General features: G+C 42.6%; 1 protein-coding gene across 2 annotated transcripts in view; it reads right to left on the bottom strand.

Annotated features, from left to right (window-relative positions):
• NEURL1 (neuralized E3 ubiquitin protein ligase 1) overlaps positions 1-22,738 on the bottom strand; it is a 167,158-nt gene that overhangs the window by 66,182 nt on the left and 78,238 nt on the right. For both annotated transcript variants that reach the window (XM_042791767.1, XM_032988726.2), the window contains exon 2: positions 3,687-3,928. In XM_042791767.1, the coding sequence (XP_042647701.1) occupies positions 3,687-3,928 (242 nt within the window). The remainder of the gene's footprint in view (positions 1-3,686; positions 3,929-22,738) is intronic.

Below are 22,738 nucleotides of genomic sequence, written 5' to 3' on the forward strand. Positions count from 1 at the left end.
ATAATTGGTGTTTCTGTTCATGTACTGAACCTGCATCAAAAATGAGAGTACTTGAGATAGTCCTCTTCCATCAAAGCCTTGGCAGCCTCAAGCAATTTCACTCTTGGCTGCAGGACGGGACCACCTACCAGATGTCACACAAAACTTGCTACCTTACTGTAATTTCTTGCTCTGTCAAACTGCTAATGGCTCGGATGAGTGGCAATGCCAGAGAGTGAACTATCCAGGACTGCAGGACTTTGTCTTCAAAAGCATTTTCTTTGGACTTTGAAATTCTCTTCTAATCGTATTTGTAAATATTGCATTTTTCTTTCACATGTTGCTCTCCAAGGCACAACAATCAAAAAATTCAAATCCTAGAGATTTCTGTTTTACGTGACATCTGGTAGGTGGTGCCTGGCCAGGATGGGATGGGATGGGGTTATGCATGTCCCCAGCGGAATGGAGGTGGACGGGGCATGCATGTGACAAAACGGGGAACATACGCACACTCCAAGAAGAAGCCTGGATTATTTATTGCAGCAAATTTACTGCAAGCCCTAAAAGCTTTTGGATCTGAAATAAATATGGCCTCATTGTTATTTGTACAATTTACTCTTTCACAGTCTCTCGCCAATACTTCACAGCAATCACAGGCCACATGAAGTAAATATTCATATGGTAATCGAGGCTGCACATGTTCCATGTATTAATCAGCACCTATAAACAGTTCTCAATACAGTCTGACCACAGGCAAACTAATATCCAAATTAAAATCTAGTATAAAGCCTGCCAAGATTTAGACACATCTGGACAAAGGGTACACAGTTTTGCTAAAAAAGGCAATTGTTAACGATGGACCAAATTCTCTCTTCATCAGCCACTGCTAGTAGAAAGGCTTGGGAGGTCCACAGGGTACCAGAAGGGGAAGAAAAGATACAATCTACATCCAAACTGCTAAACCATGGCTGCTTCCACAAATTCAGGCTCCTGCTCTTTACTGCCTTATGTCACCTTTGACGACCTCACTCCACTCACTAGCAGTGCCCTGAATTACATGGAAGAAACCATACTGGGACATATATCTTGGAGGTAAAGAAAAAGAAAATTTGGCTGCCTGATGGTATTCCCAAAGCTGCAAAGGAATCTCAGAATAAAACCCAAGATACAATGCCTAATGAACAGAATGAAATCTCCTCAGTTTTTTCCTCTATTTTTGCAAAGGGAGGTTAGACTTTATAGAACCTGAATGATTGGGTTCATGGTTAGTCTTTAGCTGGTAAGAAGATTTAAGGTGCCATTTTCCACAGACACACACAAGGCAATTGCAGGACGGACTTATGAGAAAAGCAAAGATGTTTTCACATTTCCATCCATCCCTAGAGTACAAGTTCTGCTGAAGGCTGTTGATTATTCCCATGAGACCTTCCTGTTGGATTCCACAGGAGCTCTACTCATAAATCCCTTGTGCAGATTTGCACGCATATTATTCACATATGTTATGCAAACTAAAATCCTAAAATATACAGTGATAAACAAGTGTGAATTTACAGAGATAACTACATTGTTTCAGAATGAGAAAGAAATAACCCAGAACCTTTGCCTAAGCCACTAAACCCACTCAAATCTTTGATGGTGTTTTCAAAAACGAAATGTTGCTTTCATCTCCTCCCAAATCTTTTTTTGCGGTTGTTTGTCCAAACTGCTGGCCAACATGGAAAAAAATCCCATTAGACAACCTGAGTGAGTCCTGCTGGGTTTCTAAGCTGAATTGAAGCAGTAAGAGCTCCACAGGAAAGAAAATCTCTACATTTTCAAAAGAAAGCATCTTTCTAATTTCTTGCTCCTTTGCTGGCAGGGAAGGCTGATACGCTGCTGTAGGTCCTAGAAGTCTGGGACCTCTAGTGATGGGCAACAGAAGGATCATTCATACTCAGAAACTATATGCAGATAAACCTCCTGGAAAACTCCTTGTGCATAAATGAAGGATTTGCAGGCAGATCTTTCATGTATGTCACAGACTAAAGTTGCCAAAGAAGATAGCCTACTTTGTGACAATGAAAGGCATGAAATCAGCTAAGAACAGAAAAATGCAGTCCCACAAACTAGAGGGCATAAAGACTGGAAAATATCTGTGGATGAAGTTTAAAGGGCCCTAACCTCCTTCAGGGTTCTGAGTGCCTAAAAAGTGCTTCAGTTCCAAAGGGGACTGATTAATTTCTTCATCAGAAAGCAGCTCCTGGTGCACATGAAGGCATGCTGTCTTAGAGAAGCTGAAATTCTGTCATGGGTTAACCCCAACCCACAACTAAGCCCCACCCAGGTGGGATGGGGGAGAGATTTGGAAGAGTAACAGTGAGAAAACTCATGGGTTAAGATAAAGACATTTTAATAGGCAAAGCAAAAGCCATGCACACAAGCGAAGCAAAATAAGGAATTCATTTGCCACCTCCCATCAGCAGGCAGGCATTCAACCATCTCCAGGAAAGCAGAGATCCATCACATGTAATAGTTACTTGGGAAGACAAACACCACCAATCCAAAAGTCCCCCTCTCCTTCCTCTTTCCCCAGGGTTTATATGCTGAGAATGACACCATATGGCATGGAATATCCCTTTGCTCAGCTGGGGACAGCTGTCCCAGCTGTGTCCCCTCCCAACTTCTTGTGCACCCCTGGCCCACTCACTGGTGGAGTGGTGTGAGAAGCAGAAAAGGCCTTGACTCTGTAAAAGCTGCTCAGCAGTAACAAAAATATTCCTGTATTATCAACACTGTTTTCAGCACGAATCCAAAACATAGTCCCATACAGGCTACTATGAAGAAAATCAACTCTATCCCAGCCAAAACCAGTACAACTTCCCATACCAGCTGCAGTACAAGGGGTACCAACTCCATCTTCCTGGCTACTACAGACACAAAGGAAGTGAAATCAGCCTCTGCCAGCAAGAAAAATGTGATGCCTGCAATGTTCTTTCCTCTGACATTAATGCTATCAGGCAACTGATTCAACAAAGCTGTCAGCAGACCACCAGAAAGATCCTTTTCTTAGACAGCAACTGTGACAGCACTGACTGCTCCTTTCATCCTTTCAGCCAAACCCTTTTATCTTCCCTGCCAAGCACACGAGCCAGGACCTTCACTTCCAGGTCCTTTTCATCTCTTATGCGTTGGCTGTGGAAAGACAGACTCCCACCTCCGCGAGGAGACCAGCCCTCCTTGCTGCCTTGTTTACAGGAAGGAAAGTGCTCTTTGTGCAGCTGAACAGTTAACTAAATCCTCATCCTTCCTCAGCCCACCCAGTAAAACGCCTTTGCAGGATGCATGGAAAGCCTATAAGACGAATTGACTAGAGAGATACTGAGGCTGCTGCCTTTTGGACTGACCAATACAGCCCTTTTTTCTTGCTTTTTTCCAAGAAATCTCAACTTAATCTCTTGTTCCTTGTCTAACATCAAGATAAGCTCTTTTGGAGGGTGGATTACCCTTTTGTTCCCAGTTTCTGCAGCAGTCTGTACCAATGGCTCCAAGCACTACAGTGACAAAAGCAGAAGTATCAACAAAGATCACAGATCTTTAAGGCCTGGATCTGACTACTTCGATTTCCAAGGAAGGGCTAAAGAATTGGCGCAAGCACCAAAGCCTGGTACACCCCAACACTCATTCACATCAGCTCCCATGGCAATAAGGGAAGGTTATAAGTTACTCACCTTAAGCCTGACTTGTTCATAAATAACGATGGGCCTGTTGCTGAAGGTAATGGCATTGCAGAAGCTAGCCTGGCGTTTCACTGCCTTCTGCGTTGTGTCCATGATGATCTGGGATCCCTTCGTGTGAGGATGGAAAAGCAGAGGGCTGATGGACAGAGCTCCACACTGTGGGATGGGGAGACAGTGCTTCTGCTTGTGGTGGCATCGGTGGGAGGAAGATGAAAACGATCCACCTATGGAATCTGAAAGCAGAATAGGGAAAAAAGGGTATCAGATCTGTTGTGAGTAATAAGTAAAAAACTTCCAATGCAAAAAAAAGCAGTGATACTTTAGAAGGGAAACATAGAACAAAATAAGTCAGTCAATCCTCACTGTGTAAATCACTAAGGGTTTCTAGAGCACCTTGAACAATAAAAGGCTACGAGGATACTGAAGGTTCCCATCTGGACAGCCTGGTAGTACAGAGCACGAGACGGATACCACTCAGCACTGAAATCAAAGACCATCCTTGAGGCCACACATCAGAAGAGAAGTCAAGAATTGGTTCCAAAATTGGAGCAAAGGACATGTGAAGTTGCTGTATCAAAGCTGTCACATTTAGGGGAAAATCTTCTACTTCCAGAGGACTCCCACCCAACCTGACCATTTCTCTCACTCCTCCTTTGCAAAGCAACTCATTGATACTTGCTTTTATGTGTCTTTGGATGCTGTCCTATCCACCCGTGCTAAGTGCCAGCTCACACACATACATTGCTAATTTATACTCAAGTACTACTCAGCAACAACCTACTTGGATTTCTCCACTAACCACCATCCATTCTCCTCTCTTCCACTGATGGGAACCTCACCTGAGATCCCACTTGTCATGAAAGCCTTGATCAGTAGGCTATGATTATGGTGAGGAAAGCAAAGAGGGAGAAAGGCTATGAAGCAGGAAAGAGATTATGTCTTTCTCTAACCAAGGCCCTACACAGCATCAGTGAATGATCAACAGTCACGACAGCAGCTTTGTTCATGAACAAATGGATGCATGAGTTTCTTTTCAAGAGGGAGCCTGCAGCAGTTCAAGCACAAAATAATCATTATACTGAAACACAAGTCATCTGCTTCCTTTTCCTTGTGTGTACACACACACTACATTATGCACATATATTTAGGAGGAGATACTCACAGATTTGGAAACAGAGTATTAACAGAACAAAGGATTATTCCGTGATAGACTCAGGGATGCAACAAAAGCAAATATGACCTTAACCACGTGCCAGTTTGCACTGTAAAGATGTATGACTAAACAGTATGGTTAAAAACTCTATTCCTCAAACACACAAACTATAGAAACTAATTATGTGCATTCTTCATGCAAATTAATTACTGACAGTTATACCTTTATACGCCTACTAAAAATAATGCCTACACCTCTAATGCTACTTTTGGCTTTGTACTAAAAAGCCTGGACCCTATTCTTCCCAGCCTTTAGGGTAGTTTTAGCTGTAGCTACATGAAGTTGTAAGGGCACATCATCAGGGCAAGCTTGAATAACTACAAACAAAACTTAAAATCCTGGTTTCAGATGAGAACATTTTAATTCAACTTCAGCATCAGTCACGCTGGCCTTCTCTCATCTCCTTGATGCTTTTAATCCCAATTTCCCTTGCTGTTTTTATTCCCTTCAGAACAGAGCAGGGAGGCCAGACAAACAGTGTTGTTACCTTTAAACACTTTCTTTAAGGGAGAAATTATTCAACTGGGATTTATTTGATGCTAAAAATTATGTGGAATATAAGTCATCTTCTTTCTCCTGTTCTTCACACATGGAGGAGGAGAAATAAGGTGCAGAGTACCAAGAAAAAGTAGAGATTCACCTAAGCATGCAGGTCAGAGAGGGAAACCTTCAGGAGAAACACACTGTCTGGAAGGGGGAGCTTGACATGGGGAAGGTCAGGATGTAGCAGCTCACATCAGCCTGACCTTTTCCCTTTGGGCACACTACTGACCCAGGTCAGTGCACTCCACTCCTCCCCACAGCCCAGACTGGGTGGTCAGAAGACAACACAAACTGCAACAGCCCCGCAGAGAGAACCTTCTGAGGTTACCTCTTAAGACCTGTTTAATTAGAGGCTGTCTTATGCTCAATAATGGTATTTTAATGGTATTTAATGGTATTTTGAACCCTGAGTATTTCTTTTCACACGGCAAACATGATGTTGCTCACCATCACAAATGATTATGAGCCAGACCGCAAAAGTGGCTGACTTAACCTTGCTCCTCTCCACCTCCCTGGGTGGGTCATACTGGTCTGTAGGGACAAGACCATTGACAGATGGTCAGAGCAAATCATCCTAGCCTTTCTTTTTAGCAGAAATTTTTCAGGCCACTGGATCTCCTCATTGCTCATCTCTTAGCTGCCTCTCTGTTCCTGCTATATCCCCCTTTCATAGGTAGATTAACTAAAAACAAATATCTAGTGTAAAAACTTCCACTTCTAAATGTTTCAGCTTCTCTAAAATGTATATGAAGTTCCAGTCATTTCTGAAACAAGACACATATTGAGGGATATAAATTGTTTTGAAATAATCTAAAGTCAAGGGATCGATAGAAAATTATGAAAAACTTCTTCTGGTTATTTCCAGTCTTGTCCTTTTCGACACCTCTTTTATAGTTTTTAGGGGTCCATATATGTGAAAGGTAAGAAGCTAGCAGTGAATATACATTTATTTCAGGCCATCTTTGCATCCAGATCTGAATTCTGTAGCTCAAACTTTTTGCTAGCAGTCACTCACCAAAACAAACTTGTACAGCGCAAAGGCACACACATTTTAACCTGTTTGCATATCTCAGTGCTCTCATTTTACCAGATAACTTAGCTGTGATAAGAGCTGCTGCACCTCTCCATAGGACATCGAGTCCTTTTAGAATGGAGTCACCAAAACTGCCCACAGCTTTCAAAACAGGCTCTGGTAACAACACTGGCTATGTCCAGAACATCTGCTGGACCAACATTATGGAGCCGTAAGGTCTTGCCTGACCCGAGGGGAAGGTTGTTAGAGAAATGCTCATTTGCTGTGACAGTCCGGAACCGCTGTGTGAGTGTGGGTCAAACCCATGCCAGGCCAACACCCTCAGGACAAGTGCCCTCCACACAGACAGCTGAAGCCCAGGGCAACCATGTTTTACGGGAACAGAAGAAACCACCCCAGGATCAGCTTCCACAGGCAGATAAGGCAAATGGGGAGGAGACTCCTGCATGATGAACACACTCAGGTAAGAACCAGAAGAAGTCTTAATTTTTAAAAATTGCAACTATGTAATAATGGGGGTTTATACCTTACAAATACATGGAGAAGTTACAAAGCAATAGGTCAAATACAAAGGCCTTTGCTCAACTTCTTCAGGGCAGCATGTCCTCTCCAAAAGGTAGAGACACCACGCAAGGACAAACCGCAACAGAAACACATGAGACAGACTTAGGCAAGGAAAGGGACACTTTAGCAACACAAGCTTGTGAGAAGCATTGTTGTCCTTGCTTGGCCAGCTAAAAATAAAATAAATCAACTCCTTAAAGCTTTTGGTCTCACTGGGCTGGACCTGGACTTCAGCCTTCTCCCAACCCCTTGTTTAAGCTACTACACATTTTGACATCCTCAGCCTTTGCTACCAGCAATACTGGTACAATACAGCTCGGTTCCCTGCAGTAGGTTTCAAATTTTTTTTTCTTTATGTAAAAGAATTGAGGGAAACTCACAAACCCAGAGTTTCAGCTGGCAAAAGAGGCAAAGGTCCTCATGATTTCACAGCAACCATGCAAGACTCCATTAACTGAGATTCTGTCCCAGACGACTCCTCTGCCACAACCTGACTTATCAGTCACCTAACAAAGGCAAAGTGGATTAATTGTTTGAAATAAAAATTGAAAGCAAATATTTGAAAGAAGGCTGAAATATGAGAGCATGTTCAAGAGCACTGCAAGTTTCCCATGCCACAACGTAACACAACTTCCCCCTGATAAGCAGGAGTTGTAACAACACACCAGGACTATGCAAACTGTTATCTTGTGACACAAGTCACAAGAGCAAAATCATGCCTGTCTGAAAACAGCCCCTGTGTCAAAGGGCTGCAAATCTAGAGATGCACCATGGACCCCATTCATCTTTCCAAGTTTCACATTGGGGGTCACAAAGAACAGCATCTGCTCACTCCTATGGTTTTAAAGATTGGATAGGCTTCAGTTTTCAGTTCATAACTAACAATAGGTGTTGTCTGAACCATTTCATTCAGTACTGGATTTGAACCCTGAGCACAACCTGCCTCTAATACTATGAGCCCCACCAAGAGAGCAGCAAAAGTGGTAACGTACCACTTGCCCCTCTGAGCCACAAGCACGCGGGCTGGATCCTCTGAACCCTTTAGTAAGACAAGGTGAAGGAGATGCTAACATGAATTGCAATGTGAAGCAGTCTGAACCACTCTGTCTCCAGTGTCCCACGCCTAAGTGCATCCTTTCCAGAACCCTGTGTGAGAAAGCCCCAAAGGTGGCACACTTCTCCCTCCATGTGTGTTACATGTCCCTGGTCTCCAGCACCTCAAGGCCTGAGCAACATCCACATGCTATATAAAAGGCAGCACTAGACGTTCTCAGCTTAGAAAAATGCATCCCAAACACTGTTAGGGGTTCTCACCAGAAGTGTTCGTGCTCTGCAAATGTTAGGCATAATCTTAAAGGCTTGGGATTTCTTAAATGCTGCAAGAAATTACTGGGTTTAATTTTTTTAAAATACATTTTTTCCAGCTAAAAAAATCTTGATAGACACCTATCAGAAAACTGCCAAAACTCATTCCTGACTGAAAACTAGCTGCAAGGTGTTTAAGATAAATTTCTTAGAGCATGTGAAAGAAGTGGCAACCAGAATGGAAAAGAACAGAAAAGACAACTTCAAAACAGAACACAGGGACTGACATGCAGTAGCAAGTAGGAATGACAAATCCCTGTCCACCAGGGGAGGAGGAGAGGAGAGGTCTGGGAGTGGTGACAGAGGTACCTGTCCCACAGGCTAGTGACAGTAAAAAGAGTGAACGGGGCAAAACACCACACTATGAAAGTAGAAAAGGTTTTCAAAATTATATACATTATCAAAAGAAGCTGACAGGCAGTGTTCTATCTGGCAGGTGGCCTTACTGTATCAGCATTTAAAAGGAAGGACTGTAGAGAAGAAAAGGAAGCCATGTGCACGTGTGGGGAATGAAATAGAAGCCCTGCCCCAGGGACTCACACGTGGTGCTCCAGAAAAGCCCTAGCCCTGAAAGAGTACCTGCACAGCCTTTCCAAAGCTGCATGGTTACAAGCAACACAGGGAGAAAAAAAAAACAGCTATGAGAAGAATGCTTCTAAATCTTACCACTTTTTGAGGTGGTCCCATATTTTTGAGAATTATCAGTAAACTACAGTGTAACTAGTTACACTGATCCTCTACATTTGTTAATAAAGTTCAAAAGAAGAATACCATAATGAATTCATTGTGCTAGGCTTTGCAAATGGATTCTTAAAATCACACATTGAGATACAGTTTACTAAAAATAAATATTAGCTTAACACCAGGGGAAACTGAAACAGGGTTGCAAACCTTGTTTTCTCACATGCAGCCTGACCCAGGGCATATACACAGAAGAAAGAGAACCATAAATTAATGCAAATTAAAACCAAGGGTTTCTTCACTGCCTTTAAAAAACATTTGCTGTTCTTGAAGGAGTAAGTAATCATGTATCTCCAGTCTATATCCAGCTCTTGCTGTGCCTGCTACAATGATAATGTCCCTAATGAGATTGCTGTCACCACATTCAACTACTCATCTTGGCATTACAACATGAGAAAGAAAAAGCAATGCTTTGCTCCTCCATGAACCCAGACTATAGCTTTGCAAGTGTTGGGGCACTTGATAGAAATGCAGAGGGTTAATTCTGGAGCATTAAATCCAGAATACCTGAAATTATAGACAAACTCGGGTTAAACTTCAGAGAATTCAGGACATATCTACAAGGTGGACCTCAGCCAGCAGGTCAGATCTAGCACTCCCATCCAAGAGTCCAAAATAAGTCAAAGCCAAAACGTAGCTTATTTTCATCTGTGCTATTTTAGCAGAGATGAGATGTATCAAGAGAGTAAGTTTGCACATAGTGTAAGATTTTCCATTTAAATTGCAAACTACAAGGCAAGAGGCAGGTGCAGACAGACCACATGCACATGAAAGGACATAATACCAGTCAGGGTGGGGCTCGGACTTGGGCTTTTTTTTTTTTTTTTTAAGACCAAAAAGCAAAGCTGTGCTTAAAGTAACAGATCTGAAAGACAAGAGTGGTTTTACAAGCATCTATGAGAAGCCCCCCACCCAGTATAAAAAGTGGGCAACAGAAGCTGGAGTTGATTGCAGGATGATCCACAATAGATTAATTTTTCATACCTGACTGGTGGGTGGTAGGGAGTGGTTAGTTTGTGAGGGACCTTCAAAGTAAAGAAGCTGATTTTTAATTTCATAGAGAAAAATAAAATTAGTGAAAGAGATGCAAAAAGTGACAGTGAGTGCAGATGGCAGGAAAACAGGTAGAGGAGCAGAAATCTGGAATAAATAGAAGTGTGGCAAGACTTTGTCAATGGCAGTAGAGAGAGGACTTTGAGGCTTGCGGGAAGGGAAGGGAAGGGAAGGGAAGGGAAGGGAAGGGAAGGGAAGGGAAGGGAAGGGAAGGGAAGGGAAGGGAAGGGAAGGGAAGGGAAGGGAAGGGAAGGGAAGGGAAGGGAAGGGAAGGGAAGGGAAGGGAAGGGAAGGGAAGGGAAGGGAAGGGAAGGGAAGGGAAGGGAAGGGAAGGGAAGGGAAGGGAAGGGAAGGGAAGGGAAGGGAAGGGAAGGGAAGGGGAAAGGCTGTGTTCTGAAGATGGGACAGATGCAGACAGAATCTGCAAGACTCAGGACACTGATGTGTTTGAGTGGATAAGGAGGACAGGCTGAAACAGAAATTGCCTCTCTGTTCAGCTGGGATGTGGAGCAGAGATGTGGCATGTTCAAAAGTCACTCCTCATGCAGAGACAGTAATTTCTGCAGGAGTGCCAGGGATTACCTGGGCACGGGGCTCTTTTAGAAACATCAGCTGAACTCATCGACTTCCAAGTCCCAGGTTACAACTCAGATGTGAGGCTCTAGGAAGGCTGCTTGAAGACGATGATGAGGCTGAGTGTTAGTAAGAGTTGGGAGGGTGGCAATTTTTATAAAGCTTGAAAAAAGAAGGTAAAAGAGCTCAGGAGTGACAGGAGAATAAGAGCTCTGCTGCAGTTATATTAAGCCTGAGTTGTTTGTAATATTTTAGTTTTTTTAAAAAAAAGACCAAAAAACTCTGAGCAAAAATTTAGGTTGGCCAAAGGAGGTTTAAGAACAGCGGAGAGGTGAATTTGTTAATTGACTGTAGGAATGATATCGCTGAACTAATGTTTGTGGTTGAAATTACACATAGAGAAATGCAAAGATGTTCCTGGGCAGAGCCTAGAGAAGACTCTGCCAGATGTGGGAAGGAAGGTGAGGAAGACCTTCGAAATGCAGGAGAAGCAGGAGGAGAGGACAACAGGACAGGACTCAGCTGAGGAGGCAAACACTCACACACACTATCTCCAGGAGGAACAATCCAGCTGACGGCACTGCAAGCACTTAAAAATACCAAGCACATAAGGCTGTCTAGAAGAAACCCCTTCCCCTTACAAATTAATTTTTAAACTTCACATCTTCAGTAATGATGCCATGTATCATTAACCACATCCTGGTCTCTAATTAGTTACTGTTTACTCAGCATCTCTCAGAGTCATTCCCAGCAAACTCAGTCATGGACGTGGCAGGCCACAAAGGACAGCCACAAGACCCCCAGCACTGCTCTGCTTCCCATGGGTGCAGCCCATCCTTTGCAGGATCTGTCCTCACCCTCTCCCCGTGCAAATCCCCCCAAAGCCCCTGCAGATTGTGAGTCCGCTAAGCACGTAAGAACAGCAAGAGCATAAGTAAGCGTCCATATGCTCTCATCTGCCAAGTAAAGAGAGAGCAGCCCCCTGAAAGGTGCTGGGCAGCATCAGGATGAATTGCCTTGGGAGCCACATCCCTCAGGGCCCAGCCAGGTCCATGGAAAGGAGACTGAGGTTCCTCCACCAGCAGCAGCCGCTCCTCCCCACGCTATCTTCTAGCAGCTCCTCTGATCCACAGGCAGAAGCAAGTTGCATGTGCCATGCAATTATTTACAGAGCAGCAAGGCACTCCTGACCTTATTCTGTTTGCATCTTGGTGATTTTGCATCTTTATTATCATTACTAAGGCATCATAAATTAGATGTTGTAAGTAAGAAATTAGAAGATCAAAGAAAAAATGGTTCTCAGGAAGCATCCAAGATCTCTTGCTTGATTTAGAGCATTTTTGCTCTGCTGTGATCAGGTCAGGTCTGTCAGCAGTCTAAAACGAAATGTAAAAATGTATTTATGTCTTCTAACAAAAGAAAGCAAGATTAAGTCCAGTTCACAGTTTAAGATTTAGGGATGTTTTAAAAATTCTGTTTATTCTTCTCTTGCAAATGTGCCGTTTGGGAATCTTCTCCTTTGCTAATATCTGATGCTTCAGGAGGAGGAGGAACAGCTTGCCCAGGGTGAAGGCTGATCTGTCTGTGCTGCAGATAGTTGGACAGAAGAAAGAAAAAAAATCCCAAAATTTTCCATGCTACCTCCTCTTGATAATCCTTATCTTCTCAAAGATAAGCAGATACACTGTTGGCCATAAGATTATATATACTTTATAAAATAAATTGGGTTTGCTTCTCTGACCCACTGCATTAATGAACCAGTTTCCCACCATAGCTCCTTTTTCAGAAACAGTCCACTTGGGACAAGCCAGCAAACTCTCACACCTACTGTTAATTCCAGTTATTCATTGTCTTAGTAAAGATCAGAACTATGCACAGAACATTTTTCACCTGCATTAACATTCCTCCTAATTTATAATCATGTAAACTAAGCCTGACTAGTTATTGTAGACATTTAACTAAGAGCGATACTGCTGAGATTAGGGCCAACAGCACCTTCACCCCTCTCTCTAACCTTGTATGAGCAGGTTTTTTTTTTTTTACAAACACTTTGTGACAGAGGGCAAGTTCAGCTTCTGCTCTCATCCATGTCCTCCTGCGAGTCTGCCAGGAGGCCAAACGGTGGCTCTGCATGTGCTCTCCCCAAATAGCACATCCCCTCACCCCTGCCAGAAGCAGGCACCTGGGCTAGACAAGTCCAAGGGTGCAGTACAAGTAAAAACCTTGCATTGGTTTTGAACCAAAGCCTCATCCTCACCAGGCTGGTGTTTCCACAGTAGTGCTAGCTGTGCACTGCTTTTTCCCTTCTCCTCTTGCAATACCAGGCAGAGCTGTGATGACCAGCTAAACTGCTGCCCCAGAGGTAGCCTTGTTTCCCCGCACAGCCCACAGTCAGCAGAGCAGCCATTCTCAGAGGGTTCATGACAGTTCACACTGCAAAAAAAGTAGCTACATAAAAGCAGAGCCTGACTGCAAAAATTTTATGGCCACGTAGTAGTTCCATGCACTACAAATCAATGTAAAAGATGTTTTCTTCAAGGGGCCTCATATAGACTGTGTTTTTAAAATGCATTCCCTCTGCTAAATATAAATCAGTAAGAGTTTTTGTTCTTCCAAAAGATTAACTAGCCTCAGTATTTTGGGATCTAATTCTGGAATACTTGTAGAGGTGCCAGCATTCTCTTCCAATTTAAATACAGTTTAATGGAAAGTCTATCCTGGGCATATTTTCCATGTACAGTGTAATAGCTTGGAAGTCTGAATATTGAGAGTTCACCAGAAACAGAAGTAACCTGTCAAGATTAAACTTTAGATATTTGTCAGGACAACAAGGAAGGTGGGAGCAATGGAGAGAAGGAAAAAGCAAATGTAAGAGTAGTAGAGACAAGCAAATGGACCTGCAGAACCAAAATCCAAGAGATGGTAGAAAATGTTGTAGCCTACTGACAAAACCATGCAAACAAAATGCAGGTTAAAGAAGCTGTGGTTCTGAACTCAGGTCCTCGAATTAACTTTGAGTTACACTTCTGCAAAATCAAAAATGTGCCTCTACACTCAAGATGCTGAATTGGGCCCACAGCAGGCTACTCACACAGCATATTTACAATATAATGAGCTAAGTTAGGATGCTGTTCTTTATACTCCCTCTAGCACCAGTGGAAAGAAATAGGGTCTTATGAGGGTAATGAAGAGCATCTCTGAATTATGCTTCTCGTCTGGATCATCAACTGGAGGATGGTCTTCCACTGCTCTACCATTCATCTGGGTACATAAGACTATATATTAGGGATGCAGAACACAGAGGCCAAAAATCTCCTGTTATTTCTGAGCTCCCATATCCTAAGAATCTTGTTTAGCAGAGCACTCTGATCAGAGACCACCTCTCATCAAGAAAGACAAAAGTCACAGGCTGAAGACCCCATCCTACCTTGCTCTCTCCAAAAATTTTGGCTCTGCCAAGTGTCCCTGGAATAAGGAAAGTGAACAGTAAGGCCTTGGAATAGCACAGGCTCCCCAACACAGAAGAGAAAGCAGGAACATCTCTGCAGAGAGAGCATTTGCAAGAAAGTGGTATGGGTATTCATAGCTTCAGGGCAAAGAACAAAGACCGCTGGAGGGATGCCTCTAGAAAGAGCCTGGAAAACACTCCAGGACAGGGACAACACCATTCATCTCACAGTAAACTCTAAAGTTGCACTAACTGAAATATCCCTGAAATTATAGCGATTTAACCCTCAAATACCATTAGCTCCTTAAAGGCATAAAAGGTTTAGAGACCAACATGCTATGTGACCTTAGCTCATAGCGAACAGCAAAGAGCTCCTTCCTCAAGAGCTCAGCCACGCTGGGGATTCAACATCCACATGTGCTTTGTGCCTTCACAAATACCTATCTCTGTGCACAGCAGAGGTACGCCCAGCACAGCCCTGATGTGCTCCTGCCTTACAGCAAAGCATGTTAGCAAGGTATAATTTTCCTTTCAGATCAGAAACATTGTTGACAACTTTGGACTGCACTTGTGAAATCTCCGGTGGCTTCGTTGACTCTTCTGCATTTTGCTGCTTGAATTTATTACAAATGTCACTTGTGTTATGCCCTCACTTTAATTTAGCATCTGGATGGGTCAGGATATATATCCCAGAGTCTGTTCTACTTCTCCTCTTACCCAGCTGGACAGTGTAGATTATGTTTATCATTCAGTACCACATACCATGAACTTTTATGCTATAATGCTATTTCTAAAGAATCTCAGGAAGCAGTTCTTCTATCATACATGACATCTACACTTGGAGTGTGCTTTTTCTCTTAATATAAACCATCCATTTAGAATCACTCTGAGGTACTGTAAAGTTCAGTCATTTTGTGTGCAGCCTTGTTTAAAAACTCAGTACTCAAGTCATACTCATTTCACACTTTTTCTCCTGAAATCCCTTGCTATTGTTCCTTGCAGGGTCTCTTGAGAGCATGCCTGCCAGAAGCAGCTCCTTACTCCATCTGTACTTAAAACTTAACAAGCACTTCTGAGATAATAGTGATTATTTTTCTGGAGCTCAAGCAGTGCTTTGCCCAAAGGCTCCCATTCCCTCCTGTCAGTGGTTTAAGCACATCTCCTCTGCTGATGTCAGCCCACAAAGAGCTTGTGAAACAGCTTGCCTCCAAACCCAAGAGCCAGTGTTCCCCTCTTCCCACGAAGCAGCCAGGGGACACCCCCAGGTGACGGCTTGACCAAAGGACAATGTCCAGCTACAGATGCTTCTGTGATGGAGATCTTCCACCACTCAGAGACACCAAGAACTTCCAGTCTGCCGTGGTGTCCATTCTGCAGCTGCATTGCTCTCGTCAACCAGAGCTGAGGATCAGCCAGCATTACCCCAGGAGCTGGCTGAGCGAGCATTTAGTCCTGTCTCTCTAAGGACAATTTTGCTCAACTGTTTGAGCAGGCCTCTGAATCTTTTACAAAATCTTGTGGTGTTGATGTCCTCATACTCAGGTCATTGCTTTTTCCTTTCTGCAGATTGGTGGCTGTAGATATACTGTCACCCAATACGTCTTCTCTATGTCTTTTTTTGTCTGTTCTAATTTCTTTCTGATCAACTGAAAACTCCCTTTTTCGGCACAAGAAAATTGCACTGCTGGTTTTGTTGTTAGTCAGTACAGTCTCCAAAGTATTTCCACCCACACCAGTTACCCAAATATCAAAGATTTTCATTCAATATGAAGTCCAAAAGCAATCCTAAAGGGAAGCTCTTTAAACATATATCTGCTGAGGGTCTCCTGGCTGCAGGGTTTATGCCTTTGTGAAATGGTATATGAATTTTCTTTGCTCACGTAGGAAAAATGCACCTGAAATTCTAGTCTTGCTACACACTGACTAAACCCAAAAGATATTGATTCCAGTGGCTTTTCTCCTGACTGTGTTTGGCAGCAAATAAATCCTTAAAGTATGGGGTTATTAGAGCTAGCAACTTATCGGGCAGGTGAAAATTTACTATTGCCTTTTACTATTTGACCATGTTTAACATCCTCTTAATTGTTTCAGGATTATAGGAGCCATGTAGTTCTTTGAATTCCTCATCCACCATTTCTCTATTCAAATCTTCCTTTCCTCTCTCTCATCTCTCCCTCTGACCATTTCTCCTTGAGAGAAGCTCACAGAATACATGACCTTCCCCTCTGCTTGCTTTGCTGGCCCTTCCTCTCCAAAAGATCTTCCTCCGCCTCCATCGTCACAAGTATTAAAGTTTCTCAGCCACTTCCCTCTTTCAAGTCTTCCACTTCCTTCACTGGCCTCACCTTATCCACACATTTCTTTCTCACTTAGGTTTATTCCTCTTTTTAAAAAAAAAAAAAAAAACTCTTGCACTCTCCTGGTTTGTTCTCCTCAAGACAGACACGCTTCATATCTTCTCATCTAAAAAAAAAAAAAAACCAAACAAACAAACAAAAAAAACCAAAAACAAAAACAAAAAAAACCACACCACCGCTTTCCTGAAACATAACAGGTCCTAGTGATTAACCAAGACTCCCCAATCTCACAAAGTTATAAGCAGATGGATTTATTTTGGTAGCACCCACTAGTTAATCTGTAATGTATTCCTGCAAAGTAACTTGAACAGGGTACTAATAGAGGTTTACAGAGTTTGTCACCAAAATGGCATTTTTTCATGTGAATTGCTGGGATTAAAGCATGGGAGCTCCACACCTGACTCCCACCATTGAGCTGTTAAACTTCCAGCCTACCTGGCAGAGCTGGCGCAAGGGCACAGAAGTAAGGCTGCCAGCCCAGCAAAGGACACCAGCCCTGTTCTCCAGCAACTTCTCGCTCAAATAGAAATTATAACCAAGAACTTTTGCCCAGACCAGAGATGTCTCCAGTAGCACTAGAAGTGTTAACCACTACACAATTAAAATATTATTTTTTTCCAGGCAAATAATTTAAGTACTGCTGAGGCAACATCAGGAGAAAGAGCAACATTTCTCCCTTTATGCAAAAATTTGGCCATCCATACATGCATTCCTTCATTAATCTGCACTTTCTGTACCACAGCCACAAGTGGAATCTAAACTACTGTCTTTCCCGCTCTCATCAGGCTCTGCAGCACATCACTTGCACCAGTTAAACACCCGCTATCATTAATTAACCCTGTTTCTTTAGCAGACCAGCATCTGAACCTGGACCATTGAATTAAAAGATGAAACTTCAACAGCCAGTCAGGGCATAAAGTTACAGTTTATTTTAACAAAGATAAACAGCATCCCTGGTGCTTATTCCAAAGAAAAAGCATGAATACTATTCCATCATCCTTCCCAGCAATTCCCCTGCCAGATCCATGAAGTTATTACTTAACATTTTGCTATAAATAGCTGCTAGAGTAGTCCATACAGAAAGTTCTTTTCCTTAGTATCTGCTGCAACAGGTCAGACACTAAAAGACAAAGGGTGTTGAATCCTTATTGCCTGAGGACAAGAGAAGGTAGAGATGTTTTATTTCTTTAGAAGTGATCTTACCTGCTAGCCACCCCCCTCATGCTAAATCTCACAAAGATAGAAGACATCAGTCTTGCCCTGAACTGTTTACAGTGTGCATATAAGAAAAGAAAAAACAAATAAATAGGAGTAAGACTGAGATAATTTTGTAATAGTATATTTAATCTGATTTTCAGTTGATTTGAATGAATCTGTCAGGATATGTGTTGTTCAATACCCATGGCCAATGTAATTCCTTGCACTAGAGAGGACAGTGGGAGGTGACTCCACTCTTCTGTCACCATAACAGCACATGAAAGAGCTCTAGTCCTCTGGTTTGCATAGGCAAAAATACACTTCAAACTAGAAGCTCAAAGCCCTTTCATTATAAGCCCTCACAGAACTCCCATAAACTTTCATGATTATTTTCTTATAATTTGGGTAATGGTGTCAACCCCTCAAATAATTCTGTAGAGGAGGCTCCACTAGTGTTTCTTGTGAGAGGGTGCCAAGGAAGCTTTGTCATCCCTAGCTTGGAAATTGTGTTAACATCGATATGCGCAAGCTATGTAGAAGAAAACTTCCCAATGATTCAGTCTTCAGCAATTTTATACTGCTGCAGACTTACTCACATGACCTTTCCTGACCCAGGTGACCAGTTACCATTTACTGAAGTTGAGTAACGTATAGCAGGTGACTCGGGAGGAGCATCATAAAGATAAAAAGATTACTGCATTTCTAAATAACTGAAGGAAGAGAGATGTGCTAGAAAAACAAGCCATCTTGGAACAGGAACAACACGCTATTTTTAAATCCCTACAAAAGGGCATTTTTGCATATTGGGGTGTTGATAAGAGTGAAAAGAGGAAGAAATATGATGTCACGCAATTCAGAGCATTGTTCCTGATGTAGCCACATTGATGCCGTGACAGCCTTGAAGGTCATGTGTGAATAGGAAACAAGCCTAAAGGGTTCGGGGGTCTTTATTCTTTTGGTGGAAAGACACCTACACTATTTCAGAAGAGCAAGGACCAATTAAGTGTGGAGGACAATTCATTCATCCATTTTACTTGCTCTTTGTAGCTTGAAAAATTGTGGAAAATCCTTTAGCCTTCATCCAGCTAAGGAGCATTTCTTCTGATAACAAAGACCACTGGATTTATTTATTTATTTACTTATAGTATGTAATTGTACCTGTTTCTCCAAGCCACAGCTCTAAATTATAATTTAATAAGAACCACGCTCCATCCCTGACAGATACTTCTTCCTGACAGGACAGAGAGATGCAGCTGTTGAACTGGAATCTGAAAATTCAGACCTCTGGGCCATGAAGCATTTCCCTGATTAGTTTTCTGCACTCAAAACCAGATCTCAATGCATAATCTGAACCTACTGCTGTAAATACAGTACACAGAGGAAAAAAACAAAATATTTGTCATCAAACAGAAGTTGCTTGTGCAAATCCAAAACTGGTAACAATCTATTTTTTCCCAGAGAGTGCACTGCAAAATCACTTCTCTGAACTACTTAAGTTATTTAAGGTAACTTGCACATATTTACACTTTGCTACAGCTGCCCACACAATACTACACACCTCCTCCTGCATCAACTAAGCCAGCAGTACCAGTCACGTATGTGTCATAAAACTACTGCTTCTGCCACACACATTGAGGACAAAAGTGTGTCCACAAGGGTTCAAGCACAGATTTCCCAAAGCACAGGATTAAGAGAAGATGGAAAGTGTGTATTGTCATGTATATATAGCCAATGAATCTCAAATGAATCCAGTTATCATATGCTAAAGAATTTCTCAGTCTTCAAGAAAGTACACTGGTCAGCCTGAAGCTGCAATCAGCTTGGGATGAGGCATGACCTGGAGTCCCCAGTGAGCTGCTTTGCTGTATGCGAGTTCAGAGCAGAAAGGTCTCTGTGGGATAACTCACAAGTGGGTAAAGGCAGCTCAGGTAGTCACTTTACAGATGATGGGATAGAAACATCTTCCAGCAAAATGACTGAGGTTACCAAATCTCTGCTGAAAAGCATCGTAAGAACTGCAGTCATCTCTTGCAAACACACTAAATGACTTCAGCACTCTTTCAAATCTATTTGTAGAACGTTTTCAGGATATTTCTCTGCATTTTATCCTTTCTACCATGCTAATAGATAACCTAAATCTTTTATCCTTTGCATGATAAATGCCATCGCACATCTGCCTAAGAAGGATACAGGGAGCTGTAATCACTGTATCTCCATTTCAAAAATTCATTTCTAACATGACGCAAGATCTTCTACTGCATCCCAAAGACAGACTTGCCCACTTTCCCACCTAAGCCTGACTGCTAGAAGTCATGCACAGAATAACATAGGCCAAGGAGAGTAAGAAATTTTCACAGTCAGTAACCATCCAAAATCCAGGCAGTGAGATACAGAGACACAATATCTAGATACTAAATCACCCACCCTTGCTCAAGCAACAGTGCCTTGGGCTGGACAGAAGGGAGACAGGTTGTCCAGGAACCTTGTCACAGCCATGCCACTTGAGGGATTAATAGCAGGAGGACAGCAACTCCTACCATGCCACCATGCTGCAGCTCCAGCTCCAGTGCATTCTTTCCAAATGCCTGGCTTTACTCAGAAAACAAGAAGGCAGCATGAATGATGGTCTCTTTCCCTTTGGAGATGAAAAATCAGAGAGTGGCACTGAACTAGTTTAGGGTAATGAGAAAGTAAATTGAACAATTTTCCTTTTCCAAGTTGCATGAAATTCACAACATCAATAATGTCTTTGTAAAAGGAATTAGATTCTTAAGGCTCTATTTCATATTTGATAATCTGATTCTATTTGGTGTGAAAAGACAGAAGACATTTTGATCTGGGATGCTTCAGTACATTATAGGCACCCATATATTGCTATCTTCCAGAGAGACTTTTTCTTTAAACTTTTTTTTTTAATCTGTCTCTTTGTAAGCTTCTATGTTTTAACCTTTGAAAAATACCAATTCTTAACAATCCTTATGTCTCCAGTCAGTCTCCCAATAGCCCTAGAGAAAAGTAAGGTTTTAAAGTACTTTTAGTTGAGTCAGTGGATGTTAGAGATAGATCAGAGCTGAAGTTGTAGCTTCCAGAACTCTCCTCTCAAAAGCTCTTTCCCTTCTCTCTCTTCATCCCAAAAGCTAAAGCCAGTGAAACATTTTTGTCTTTCTTCTGACTGAAGGCCTGATCTGTGCAACAGAAACTAAAATCCAGGATTTATTTCATTCAAAAACTATATCCCCAATGCCCTTGCCACCAAGTTGCCATTTGTCCAGTTTTCTAACATTTAGCTTTTCCAAGAAAGAAAAGCTAAAATCTTGGCAATATTTTCCTTAAGTGTTTACCGGAAACCTTCTTTACTTTAAAGCTGCAACCAACCCACAGCGTTTACGCCAGAGCTGTGACAAATGCCTGTTGAGCTGCAGCACTTAAACCACTTGCATTTTAAACAGCAGTTTGTCAAGTGATGTTAATTATTTGGGAGGTCTCTGCTTCTAGAAACATAAACATTTCTTTTTATACTGATCACATTTTCTTTTCCATGTAGTGCTTCCAGCAGAGACAGAAATTAAAATGGCTTCTTTGTGTGTCACAGTGTGGTTTATGGCTCAATTCCCCTTCTACACTTGCAAGCAGGGGGTCACATTGCAGAGCACCTTCCTCATCCCTGCTTTGCAGGTGGAGACCTCCTCTCCACAGGTGGGAGAGCTCTCCCAGGCTCAAACCCATCCACCCTCCCTGAGGCTACACAGCCTCCCTCTTGCTTATAACACAGGTCTGGAACTTGGAAGTAGCCTGAGGATCACCTGAACTTCCTAAAGCAAGCAAAGGACTTGGTTGCTAGGAAGTACTGCAGGCAACAGAAGAATAGGCCCTTGCAGGAGTCAGAGTCAAAAAACCCCCAACCTCCAGACCTGCCAAGGTGCAACTCAAACACAGGCACATGCTTCCTTCAAATGGCCTCCTGGTTCAACGGGCACTGCTTTTGAGGTTGCAGCCTCCATGCCTGAGATCTGCTTATGCCAGGCCACATGCCTCACAGTTCCTTGGAAAACACATTTTCAGTCCTGCCCTGGTATCTCACAGCAGGTCCCGTTTTCATGGACAAGACTATTGGCCAAAAACTTCCAGTGTTGTATGCACGCAGTGTCATGTGGCTGCACAGCAAGGTCTATCACAGAGAAAATATGGCTGTATCAGACAAAATTTCATAAAATCGCAGCAAGCAATCCAAAGACTTTACCTGCAGCGAGACTAAAACAGTATTTTCAGAGCCACACTGAGCCATCTGCACGTCAGTTGTGGGCATTTTCTTGTTAGGGCTCCGTGTGTTTCTATCCATAAGGATTTTTCTACAAAAGTAGTCAAAGACAGGAACAGCCTCTGCTAGCCAAGCAAATTCTATGGAGAGGCCACTGCACATCCATCCTGCTTGGGACAAGCGTTGGATCCTTTTCTCTTCTCCAGACTTCATCGACAAAGCCTGCTGTGAGCAACTTCTTGAGCCCTGGAGGCTAAGCCTGCTTGTCTGGGTAGGTCAGCTCTAGTGGACCAGACTCACACAGCCCCTGCGCAGAACTGCCGTATTAGGAACAACGTGACGGGACAAATTCAGACCATGGATACTTGATGTTACCTGACCTCCCACGCTTCCCCTCTGTATTAGGATTTATTTACTTGTATAGGCAGAAAAAGATGTAAACTGAACCACAAAAAGGAGCTGATTTTCATAGCAAGGGGCCTTGGTTTATTGCAAAGACGTCTCATAAAAGAGTGATTTTAACTCAATGGAGAGGGCAAGAACTCCAGCTTTCTGCTGATGCTGGCTGTTGGGGGGAAGCAACCAGAGGCACACTGTTTACATTCTGTGACATGTTTATTAATGTACATGGCTTTTATTACATCCCCTTTTCACTATTTTCCCTTTTTCTTTAAAATAGAAGTGCTATCAACACTTCT

Source organism: Tyto alba, unplaced genomic scaffold, assembly GCF_018691265.1.
Source record: "Tyto alba isolate M040663 unplaced genomic scaffold, T.alba_DEE_v4.0 Super-Scaffold_1, whole genome shotgun sequence".
NCBI lineage: Eukaryota > Metazoa > Chordata > Aves > Strigiformes > Tytonidae > Tyto > Tyto alba.